The sequence below is a fragment of the Eschrichtius robustus genome, chromosome 3 (assembly GCF_028021215.1).
Source record: "Eschrichtius robustus isolate mEscRob2 chromosome 3, mEscRob2.pri, whole genome shotgun sequence".
In the NCBI taxonomy this organism is placed as follows: Eukaryota; Metazoa; Chordata; class Mammalia; order Artiodactyla; family Eschrichtiidae; genus Eschrichtius; species Eschrichtius robustus.
In genome coordinates, this window is record NC_090826.1 from 143,880,392 (window position 1) to 143,893,209 (window position 12,818).

The 12,818-nt window shown below is 38.7% G+C and overlaps 1 protein-coding gene across 1 annotated transcript in view; it reads left to right on the plus strand.

Annotated features, from left to right (window-relative positions):
* Positions 1-8,483, plus strand: part of RNF2 (ring finger protein 2) — a 76,944-nt gene extending 68,461 nt beyond the window's left edge. Inside the window, exon 7 of the mRNA XM_068541402.1 lies at positions 8,213-8,483. Coding sequence (XP_068397503.1) covers positions 8,213-8,269 — 57 coding nt within the window. The 3' untranslated portion in view covers positions 8,270-8,483. The remainder of the gene's footprint in view (positions 1-8,212) is intronic.
* The last annotated feature ends 4,335 nt before the right edge of the window (positions 8,484-12,818 follow it).

The following is a 12,818-nucleotide window of genomic DNA, read 5'->3' on the forward strand; positions in this document are numbered from 1 at the left end:
GTTAATTCATAAATATGTGGAAATTAACCAATACTTAAAAAAGGTCGGAGGAAATATCAAAAAGCAAATTGGAAAATATTTTGAAGTGCATGAAAATGAAGACACAACATAGTAGAACTTATAGGATGCTGTGCTTAGAGGGAAAATTACAGGTGTAGATATTAGCAAAGGAAATCTCTAATAACCTAACCTTCCACCTTAAGACTGTAAAGAGCAAACTAACCGCAAAACAAGCATAAGCGGGGGGGGGGGGGGGGGGGAACATTGAAGCAGAAATAACCGAAATAGGTTATAGGAAAACAATAAAAGATGGTTCTTTGAAAACATCAACAAAATTGACAAACCTGTTGAGAAGAGAAGACTCAGATTACTAAAATCAGCAATGAAGGATATCAACTACTGACCTTATAAAAAGAAAAATGATTATAAGGGAATAATATGAACAGTTGTATGCCAACAAATTAGGTAACCTAGGTCAAATGGACAAATTCCTATAAAGACACAAACTCTGAAACTGGCTCAAGAACAAATTGAAAATCTGAATAGATTTATAATAGATTGAATTTAAAAAATAACAACTTCCCACAGAGAAAAATGCCCAGACCCAAATGACTACACTGGTGAATTCTACCAAATGTTTACAGAACTAAAACCAGTGCTTTGTAAATTCTCACAAAAAATAGAGTATACTTTCTAACTCATTCTGTGAGGCTAGTATTTACTCTGGTACCAAAACCAAAGGCATCACAAGAAAAGAAAACTACAGATCAGTGTTTCTTATGAATACAGACATGAATCTCAAACAACAACAACAAAAAGCCCTACTAGCATGCCAAATCCAACAACATATAAAATGATTAATATAGGACATCTGATTCTAGGAAGATGGAGTAGTATTTTCCCAGAATAGGCAGACAGAAAATAGATTAGTCATTGCTAAGGGCTGGAGAAGGATTGAAGATTATGGCTATGGGGTTTCTTCTTGGGGGAATGAAAATTAGTAAGTCTAAAGTTGGTGATGCTTGTACAACTCTGAATATTTAAACCCCCCCCCCCCCGAAACAGTTCCTTAAATAATACTTTAAAAGGGTGCATCTTATGGTTAAGTGTCTTATATCTCAATAAGGTTGTTATTTTTTAAAATGACTCCCTTTATAGAAGACAAATGGGTCTTCAGTTACAGATACAACTTTCTGTGCCATTCAGCATACTCTTAGTCTAACCCTACTAGCCTTTTGGGCCCAGTTAAAATTAGAGGTGTATCTTAGATGGTGTCTAAGGTTGCTTCCAGCTTAAACATTTAATGATGCACTCTGATGCTTACAAACAGCATGTTTTCTTACCACAGATGATTTATTTGGTATAAAACTGTGACCTTTTTGAATATGGCTATACATTTTATTACTGTTACAGAAATTCTCCTGTAGCTGCTATACGTTTGAAAGTTTACAGCTAGAAACCACAATTTTCCTTTTGTAATTTTATTTAATTAAGAACTGATTTAATAAATAAATGAGTTGTGTAACTAATCTGTGATTATTTTAGCAGAATGTAATTGAAGAGCTCTCTTCAGTGTTCTTAAGTTATACCAAATTTCTTTCAAATGAGCTCCTCAAAATCTTAAGTGATATTCTTTCATTGTGTATAGCCCTTAAAACCAGTCTCCAGGTGGCTGTTTTAGTTTGCTAGGTCTGCCATAACGAACAGACAGATGGCTTAAACAACAAATTTATTTTCTCACAGTTCTGGAGGTTAGAATTCCAAGATCAAGGTGTTGGCAGAATTGTTTATTCTGAGGCCTTCCTCCTTGGTTTGTTGATGACATCTTCTCCTTTTGTCGTCACGTGGTACTTCCTCTGTGCATGTGTGTCCTAATTTCTTAAAAGGACACCAGTCATACCAGATTAGGGCCCATCTCCAGTGACCCCACTGAATCTAAATTATACCCCTTAAAAGACGCTATCTCCAAATACAGTCATTCTGAAGTACTCAGGGTGTTAGGACTTCAGTATGAATTGGGGAGGGTGGGGGGGGGGCGCAGTTCAGCCCATAACAGTGGCTAATGCTTGTTATTGGCCTAGACACAATTTAGCAGGCAATTCCTAAGGTAAAGATGAAAGCATACTACTAAATTATGCTAAATTAATCTTTTAGCAAAACATAAGATAGCCAGAGTCTTAGACTAAATTTTATTCATTTGGTGACCAGTAATAAAAATATATTGAAAGTACTGCTCAATTGGCAAGTAAAAGTTATTTTCTAAAAGTGTACTTTTTCTGTTTAGTCAGTGGATTAAATTTTGAACTGCCTGGTTTAAACCAAACTCCATTAAGATGATACCAAAGGAATACATTTTTAAAATGAATAAACTCAACAGGTCAAAGATAAGGATTTTGGAGACAGATGTTAGCTGTCAGCACATTGGGAAGATGAATGTTTTCACATGGATGGTGAATGGTCAGTGGTAACTGATAGAGCAGCATGAAGAAAGATCAGGAATGTCCACAAAAACTTTAAAAATTGGAGCCCTTGGACTGCTGGAAAAGATAAGGGTACAAAATGAGCATGAAAATTGGATTGGTTAAATGTGTGTATAAGGAGTGTTTGGATCCACAGAAACCATCCTCACCACTAGAAGACTGCCTTTCCATTGTCCCATCAGGAGAAGGGTGATTGGTTCTCTATAAAATATGAGCCAGAGCTGTGTGAGACTTGGGACACCAGGCATAGCAGAGGGGGCCCCATCCTGAATGGTGAGATGACCCTGTTCCCTTCCCATACAAAGTCCCCAGAATGCTGGCATTCTGATGACCACTAGGTAGAAGACTGGAGGATTCTGCTTGGAGAAACCCACAATGACGTTTGAGGGTAACCCAAACAAAAAAGTTGCACTTTCTCAGTCGCCTTGCAGTATGGTGCACCAGTAAATAGACTTGAATAGACCTTTGCACACTGAAATATAAGAAGCTAGCCCAAGTCACCAGTCATTTGAGGAAAGCCTCTGACATGAAAGACAGACTGAAACTATAACAGATCAAAACTGATGAAAGATGAAAAATGAAAAAGATAATGCAGGAAGCAGAAAAAAACCCAACTTTAAAATCTCAGAAACTCGGGGCTTCCTTGGTGGCGCAGTGTTTAAGAATCCACCTGCCAGTGCAGGGGACACGGGTTCAAGCCCTGGTCCAGGAAGATCCCACATGCCATGGAGCAACTAAGCCCGTGCGCCACAACCACTGAGCCTGCGCTCTAGAGCTCACGAGCCACAACTACTGAGCCTGCATGCCACAACTCCTGAAGATCGCGTGCCTAGAGTCCGTGCTCCACAACAAGAGAAGCCACCGCAATGAGAAACCCGCGCACCACAACGAAGAGTAGCCCCCACTCACTGCAACTAAAGAAAGCCTGCACACAGCAACGAAGACCCAATGCAGCCAAAAATAAATAAATAAATTTATTAAAAAAAAATCTCAAACTCTTATATTCACAAATTAAAAGTAATATCTTTGAAAGGAAATATGCGAGAATAAAAGAACTTGGAAATTATACAATACAATAGGAAAAATGTTTAAGACCAACAGAAGTATTGGAATGCAAGTCAAATGCATCTCACAGAAAGTGGTAAACAAAAAGGTGGAAAATAGAGAAAAAAGTTTAAAAATCTACGTAGAAGGCCCAAAATTTAACTGTAAAAAGTTTTAGGAAGAGAGGAAAGGTTAAATGGAGAGGAAATTATTGAAGAAACAACGTAATAAAATGATTCAGAAGTGAAGGACCTGGGTTTCCAGATTGAAAGGACCCCGAGAGTGCCTAGCACAAAGAATAGTAAGAAGCTGCATACCAAGGACAGGAGCATGTGATAAAAGGATTCTGAAAGATCCAGAAAGGAGAAAACACATGCACATGTTCAAAGAGGTAAAAAACCATAGTACCAGTCATCTCAAAAATAGTATAAGAAAATTATATCCTTAGTATATAGGAATTTAATAGGTGGTGCCTAAAATTGACTGAATTGAAAATTCAAAATTGAAAATAAGAGTACTGTTGGTATATTATGTAGAAATAAGGAGTGGATCTTTGGCCCACTCCTTCCACCTCTAAGAATTTATTTAACTTGTGAAATAATGTATATGTACTACTTTGGTAAAAACCAAAAAAAAAAAAAATTTACCTTCTGATCTCATTTCTGTACGTGAATCTGATGTAACCATGGCCAAGTGTCTTAGTTCCTCTACCCCATTAGCGGTGTCTTCTGTAAGATGAAGGGGTTGATGTTGCCTATGATCCTTTCTATCTCTAAAACATGAACTTTTATCTTTGAAAGTATAAAATAGAATCTTTACAGGGTTGAGCACATTCTTATCAAATGTATTGAGATTTTCAAGTTGTGACAGATTACTGAGAGAGCTCTGGAATTTAATGCAAGTTTACCTGTTATCTTCAAAATGTTGTTTGCAATGATTTTGCTATCAATTGAGTCCAAAGTATAATGAATGGTTGACGGTTTCAGATATGGAAGATGCTCAGTAGGCCAGTGGTTAACCATAGTTTTGTAATAATTCTGTTCCAGAACTTTCTATGGAACTGCCTTTAGTCAAAAGTTGACAGTCAAACTTTACGTATGTCTATATTTCCTTTAATAAAGGTAGATCACCAAGTGGCTAAAAGCATGAGTACTGAAGTCAGCCTGGGATTGGATCCTGGCTCTTTCATTTGCCAGTTTTACAGTGGAATTGGATAAATCTCATTTAGTTTTGCTGTAAGCTTATGTGATATAATCTGTGTAAAGACAACAATGTGTAGTGCTAAATCTCACATAAATATAAGCTATTAAAATTAACATGCCACTTCCTAGGAAATGTTTTTACCTGGCAAATTTTATTCTCAGGTCTCCATCTGGGGTCCCCAACCCCTGGGCCATGGACCAGTTAGAAACCAGGCCGCACAGCAGGAGGTGAGCGGCGGGCAAGCAAGCGAAGCTTCATCTGTATTTACAGCTGCTCCCCATCGCTTGCATCACTGCCTGAGCTCCGCCTCCTGTCAGATCAGTGGCGGCATTCGATTCTCATAGGAGCACGAACCCTACTGTGAACTGCGCATGCTAGGGATCAAGGTTGCGCACTCCTTATGAGAATCTAACGCCTGATCATCTGAGGTGGAGCTGAGGCGGTGATGCTAGTGCTGGGGAGTGGCTGCAAATACAGATTATCATTAGCAGAGAGGTTTGACTGCACAGAGACCATAATAAATCAATTGCTTGCAGACTTACATCAAAACCCTATCAGTGAGTGGCAAATGAAAACAAGCTCAGGGCTCCCACTGAGTCTGCATTATGGTGAGTTATATAATTATTTCATTATATATTACAATGTAATAATAATAGAAATAAAGTGCACAATAAATGCAATGTGCTTGAATCATCCCAAAACCATCCCCCCTCCCCCTGACCTCGGCCTGTGGAAAAATTTTCTTCCACGAAGCTGGTCCTTGGTGCCAAAAAGGTGGGGGACGGCTGGTCTATATGATTTAAAATTCTCTCTTCATAGGGACTTCCCTGGTGGTCCAGTGGTTGAGAATCCGCCTTCCAACACAGGGGACATAGGTTTGATCCCTGGTTGGGGAACTAAGACCCCACATGCCATGGGGCACACTAAGCCCGCATGCCTCAACTAGAGAGCCCGTGTGCTGCAAACTACAGAACCCATGTGCTCTGGAACCCACACCACAACTACAGAGCCCATGTGCTCTGGAGCCCACATGCCACAACTAGAGAGCACATGCGCTGCAACTAGAGAGAAGCCCGTGTGCTGCAACAAAGAGCCTGTATGCTCTGGAGCCCGCACACCACAACTAGAGAGAAGCCTGCACGCCACAATGAAAAATCCTGCATGCCGCAACAAAGATCCCACGTACTGCAACTAAGACCCGATGCAGGCCAAAAATAAAGTAAATAAATAAATTTTTAAAAAAGGGCTGGGATGGAGGCAAGCCCCCTAGACCTCTTAAAAAAAAAAAAGTGATTCACTGGGGACCATTATATAGTAATCTACCCCAGCACATTAAAAAAATAATAATAAAAAAAATAAAATTATCTCTTCACAGTCAACTTCAATTGCATAAAATAGGTTGAAGAAGTTTACAGTTTTGGGATAACTCACATTTACAATTTACTCACATTTTAAAGTTAATAGTCTTATCATCCCCCCCGAGAGCCAGAAAAGGGTCCTTGGGCTAGAAGAGGAGTTTCTCTGCACAGTGGGGAAAGAGAGGCAACAGAGAAAGGGATCATGGCTATGATTGTAAAGCAGCGTAGCAAGTGTAGACAGTCTTTCTTTCTAGATGTTCAGCTTTTGTAAACTCTTGCTGGGCCTTGTGATTTCCCTTTCCTAAAGAGTGGGAGTCAGTCTCCGGATGGAGACTAACATTGTGAGATGCCCACTTTTCCAGCCTCCTTTGTAATTTTAAGGCTGAGATTGTTATAAAAGACAGTTTGATCCTGCAAATTGGTTGAATTTGCTATCTTGCTGGGTCTCTTCAATGAGAGTGGAGACACTGGGCAGGAAAGATTGGCATTCTCAGAATTGGAATAAGAGTTCTGGAAAGATTTGGATGAATGAGTATCTTAAATCCTTAACTCCACTGAGCCTAACTTAAAATGGAAGAAACTCCTTAGATATTTGCTGCCTTGGTGTATGACTGCTTAATAACCTCACTTCAAGTGGTTAGTTACCTGGGAAAAAGCAGCCTATATGTTCTGTTATCCTTAATATCCCCCATTGTCTCCAGGACATACAAAAACAAAGTGTGACCTGAAAGAATGGTTTCTTTTTTTTTTAGATCATGTATACTGATATGCGGAGAATACCAGGGAAATAGATTCTGAGTATGTTGGCTCCTGAAGGGAGGAATATAATTTTAAATTGGGTCAAATTATCAATATGGGTATACTTATACCCAAGGTTAAGGCTCAGTTTGTCAGCTTGAACAGCTGGGGACAGTTGTGTTTACTTGTTATTTTGACTCAGCAATGGCTTATCTAAATTGGAAGTAGGATGCTAGAAATTCCTTGATATAATGTAGAGAAGGGAAATCAAAGACTTAGAAGGGGGAATGTTGGGGAGGATTTATAATATGATCTGCTCAACCAAATCTCACTATATCCCTCCTGAGGGCCTGATTCACTCTGTTTACCAAGGCATTGAGAAATATACTGCTGAGCAGAGAACTACACCCTTGAGAAGCTTTACAGTATGTCTGTAGGCCATGAATGCCAGTGGGAGATGCATACATTGAAATAGACTCCTTGATGCAGTGGCCATTGCCAAAACTTCAGTGTGTCAGAAACCAAGTAGTTCCCTTAATGCTAGACTAGAAAGGTGGTGTAGTTGCTATAATAGGCAGTAGGACTAACAGGGTGGTCAGTATAGTCTGTTTTTTTTGGGTTTGGCTAATTGTGTGATCCAGAGGACAAAAGTGGTTCTGTTTGATTTATATAACTGAAAACTATAGATCTGACTTGAGCCAATATTGTAGTCACCATCCCTTACCCAATTCCCAGGCCCGATTTAGTGCCTATTCCCAGAGCCTTAACATCGCAAGTATAATATGTATGTTCCTCTTAACCTTCTCCAAAGTAACCTGTGGCCGTTTACCAGAGGAATTATGCAATAAGGAAATAAATTCCTAGACATTTTGGGATTACTGAACTGGTCTTGAGTTAGTTCTAATTTGTGGAAACCAGAACATCATGCATTTATTCAGAGTGGAGGCTTATGAAAGTTAGGTGATAAAATGGAGTTTTAACCCATATCCGCTACAGTGGCCCCTAAACCCATCTCTTGGTTACTTCCCATTCATTTCATGAGTGTATGGTTAGAGTATTAACAATAGCAACTAGCAGAGTCAACACACTGGTTTCCTGATGGTGGAGTAGGAACTGGTTTCTTGTGTTTACCAAATTTTAATGGAGGGATACAACTGATATTACTTTACAATGTGATCGACATTTACAGTGTCCTAAATTGCTACTACTGTTATAGTAACAAGGTGCTAATGTAGAATTAGATGGAATTTTAAAAATATTTCCTCTTTAGGTTGATACAGTACCTTAACAGAGTTCCAAACTACTTCCTACCAAACTTTCTTTGGAAAATCTGCCTGTATATGTGATATTAATACATATAGATATGTAAGTGATTCAATATTTTTACAGATTATACTCCATTTAAAGTTATTCCAAATGGGGCTTCCCTGGTGGCGCAGAGGTTAAGAATCTGCCTGCCAGTGCAGGGGGCAAAGGTTCGATCCCTGGTCCGGGAAGATCCCACATCCCGCGGAGCAGCTAAGCCCGTGCGCCACAACTACTGAGCCCACGTGCCACAACTTCTGAAGCCCGTGTGCCTAGAGCCCGTGCTCTGCAACAAGCCACCGCGATGAGAAGCCTGCACACCGCAACAAAGAGTAGCCTCTGCTCACCGCCACTAGAGAAAGCCCGTGTGCAGCAACGAAGACCCAACGCAGCCAAAAATAAATAAATAAATTGAAAAAATAAAAATAAAAAAATAAAGTTATTCCAAATGCCTGTATTTCCCTGTGCTGTACAATATATCCTTGTTGCTTATTTCTTTTTTTTCTTTTCTTTTCCTTTTTTAAAAAAATTGTAGTATAATTGCTTTACAGTGTTGTGTTTCTGCTGTACAATGAAGTGAATCAGCTATATGTATACCTATATCCCCTCCCTCTTGGACCTCTCATCCACCCCTCTGCCCCATCCCACCCATCTAGGTCGTCACAGAGCACCGAGCTGAGCTCCCTGTGCTATATATAGCAGGTTCCCACTAGCTATTTGTTTTACACATGGTAGTGTATTTATGTCACACCTAAACTCCTGGGCTTCTCTGGTGGTGCAGTGGTTAAGAATCCGCCTGCCAATGCAGGGGGGCACGGGTTCGAGCCCTGGTTTGGGAAGATCCCATGTGCTGTGGAGCATCTAAGCCAGTGAGCCACAACTACTGAGCCTGCGTGCCGCAACTCCTGGAGCCTGTGCACCGCAACTACTGAAGCCCACATGCCTAGAGCCCGTGCTCCACAACAAGAGAAGCCACCACAATGAGAAGCCTGCGCACTACAGCAAAGAGTAGCACCCGCTTGCCACAACTAGAGAAAGCCCATGCACAGCAACGAAGACCCAACGCAGCCAAAAGTAAAAGAAGTTAATTAAAAAAAAAACCCTTGTCTCTCGATTTGTCCCACCCTCCCCTTCCCCCCTCAGATGTCCACATGTCTGTTCTCTATGTCTAAGTCTCTATTCCTGTCCTGCAAATAGGTTCATCTGTACCATTTTTCTAGGTTCCATATATATTTGTTACTATATGATATTTGTTTGTCTCTTTCTGGCTTACTTCACTCTGTATGACAGACTCTAGGTCCATCCACATCTCTACAAATGACCCAATTTTGTTCGTTTTAATGGTTGAGTAACAGTCCATGATATATATGTACCACATCTTCTTTTCTTTATCCATTCCTCTGTCGTTGGACATCTAGGTTGTTTCCATGTCCTGGCTATTGTAAGTAGTGCTGCAGTGAACATTGGGGTACGTGTGTCCTTTTGAATTACGGTTTTCTCAGTCTATATGCTCGGTAGTGGGATTGCTGGGTCATATGGTAGTTCTATTTTTAGTTTTTTAGGGAACCTCCATACTGTTCTCCACAGTGGCTGTATCAATTTACATTCCCACCAATAGTGCAAAAAAGTTCCCTTTTCTCCAGCATTTATTGTTTGTAGATTTTTTGATGATGGCCATTCTGACCAGTGTGAGGTGATACCTCATTGTAGTTTTGATTTGCATTTCTCTAATAATTAGTGATGTTGAGCATCTTTTCACGTGCCTCTTGGCCATCTGTATGTCTTCTTTGGTGAAATGTCTATTTAGGTCTTCTGCCCATTTTTTGATTGGGTTTGTTTTCTTGATGTTGAGCTCCATGAGCTCTTTGTATATTTTGGAGATTAATCCTTTGTTCGTTGCTTCGTTTGCAAATACTTTCTCCCATTCTGAGGCTTATCTTTTCATCTTGTTTATGGTTTCCTTTGCTGTGCAAAAGCTTTTAAGTTTAGTTAGGTCCCATTTGTTTATTTTTGTTTTTATTTTCATTACTCTAGGAGGTGGGTCAAAAAGATCTTGCTGTGGTTTATGTCAAAGACTGTTTTTCCTATGTTTTCCTCTAAGAGTTTTATAGTGTCTGGTCTTACATTTAGGTTTTTATACGTAATAGATTGTATATCTTAATGCCACACTCCTATCTTCTCCCCCTTCCCTTTCCCCACTGGTAATCACTAGTTCTTTATATCTGTGAGTCTATTTCTGTTTTGTTATAAACGTTCATTTGTTTGATTTTTTAGATTTCCACATATGTAATAACATGGAGTATTTGTCTTTGACTTAATTTGACTTAGCATAATACTCTCTTGGTTCATCCACATTGCTGCATATGGCAGAATTTCATTTTTTTTTTATGGCTAATATTCCATTGTGTGTGTGTGTGTGTGTGTGTATGTGTGTGTTTACCCACATCTTTATCCATTCATCTGCTGATGGGCACTTAGGTTTCTTCCATATCTTGGCTATTGTAAATAATGCTGTTATGAACATTGGGGGTGCATGTATCTTTTTGAATTAGTGTTTTTGTTTTCTTCAGATATATACTCAGCAGTGGAATTGCTGGATCATAAGGTAGTTTTGTTTTCAGTTGTTTGAGGAACCTCCATTCCATTTTCCATAGTGGCTGCACCAATTTACAGTCCCACCAACAGTGTACTAGGGTTCCCTTTTCTCCACATCCTTGCCAGCGTTTGTTATTTGTAGACTTTGATGATAACCATTCTGACCAGTGTGAGGTGGTATCTCATTGTGGTTTTGGTTTGCATTTCTCTGATGATTAGTAATGTTGAACATTTTTTTTTCATGTGCCTGTTGGCCATCTGTATATCTTCTTTAGAAAAATGTTTACTTGGGTCTTCTGCCCATTTCTTGATCGGGTTTTTGTTTTTTTGTTGTATGAGCTGTTTATGTGTTATTGGATATTAACCCCTCATCGATCATACTATTTGCAAATGTTTTCTCCTATTCAGTAGGTTCTCTTTTCATTTTGTCAGTGGTTTCCTTTGCTGTATGAAAGAAAGCTTTTAAGTTTAACTAGGTCCCATTTATTTATTTTTTGCTTTTATTTCTTTTGCCTTAGGAGACAGATCCAAAAAAATATTGCTACAATTTATGTCAGAGTGTTCTGCTTATGCTTTCTTTGGAGAGTTTTATGGTTTCAGGTCTTACATTTAGGTCTTTAATCCATTTTGAGTTTATTTTTGTGTATGGTGTTAGGGAGTGTTTTAATTTCATTCTTTTACATGTAGCTGTCCAGTTTTCCAAGTACCACTTATTGAATAGACTGTCTGTTCTTCACTATGTATTTGTGCCTCCTTTGTTGTAAATTAATTGACCATGATTGTATGGGTTTATTTCTGGGCTCTCTACTCTGTTCCACTGATCTGTGTCTGTTTTTGTACCAGTACCATGTTGTTTTGATTACTGTAGCTTTGTGTTGTATAGCTTGAAGTCAGGGAGCATTTCTGCATATTAATCTTATATCCTGCAACTTTACTGAATTCATTTATTCTGATAGTTTTTTGGTGCAGATTTTGTGGTTTTTCTATATTTAGTATCATGTCATCTGCAAATAGTGACAGTTTACTTCTTTCCTTCCAATTTGTATGCCTTTTATTTCGTTTTCTTGTCTGATTGCTGTGGCTAGAACTTCAAATACTATGTTAAATAGAAGTGGCAAGAGTGGGCATGCTTGTCTTGTTCATGATTTTAGAGGAAAAGCTTTCCGCTTTTCACCATAGAGTATGATGTTTGCTGCCATAATGTCCTTTATTATATTTAGATATATACCCATATATATGAGATATAACCTTTATACCAACGTTGATGAGAGTTTTTGTCATAAATGGATGTTGAATTTTGTCAAGTGCTTTTCTGTGTTTATTGAGATGATCCTGTGATTTTTTATCCTTGTTGCTAATGTGGTGTACCATATTGATTTGTGAATATTGAACCGTTCTTGCATCCCTGGAATAAATCCCACTTGATCATGGTGTATGATCCTTTTTATATATTATTGAATTCAGTTTGCTAATATTTTATTGAGGATTTTTGCATCTATATTGATCAAAGTTATGGCCTGTAATTTCCTTTTTTGGCAGCGTCTTTTTCTGGTTTAGGTTTCAGGGTCATGATGGCCTTGTAGAATGAACTTGGGAGTGTTCAATTTTTTGGAATAGTTTGTGAAGGATAGGTGTTAGCTCCTCTTTATATGTTTGGTAGATTCTCCTGTGAAGCTGTCCAGTCCTGGACTTCTGTTTGCTGGGAGTATTTTTAAATTGAAAATTCAATTTCACTACTAGTGATTAGATTGTCTACTCAGATTGTCTATTTCTTCCTGATTCAGTCTTGGAAGGTAGTATGTTTCTAGAAATTTGTCCATTTCTTCTAGATTGTCCAGTTTGTTGGCATATCACTGTTCATAGTATTCTCTTACGATTTTTTGTATCTCTGTGGTATTAGCTGTTATTTTTTGTTTCATTTCTTATTTTGTTTTTTTGGGTCCTCTCTCTTTTTTTCTTGATGAGCCTGGCTAAAGGTTTATCAGTTTTGTTTATCTTTTCAAAGAACCAGCTCTTGGTTTCACTGATCTTTTCTGTTGTTTTTGGTTTTTTTAGTCTCCATTTTATTTCCTTTCTGATCTTTATTTCCTTCCTT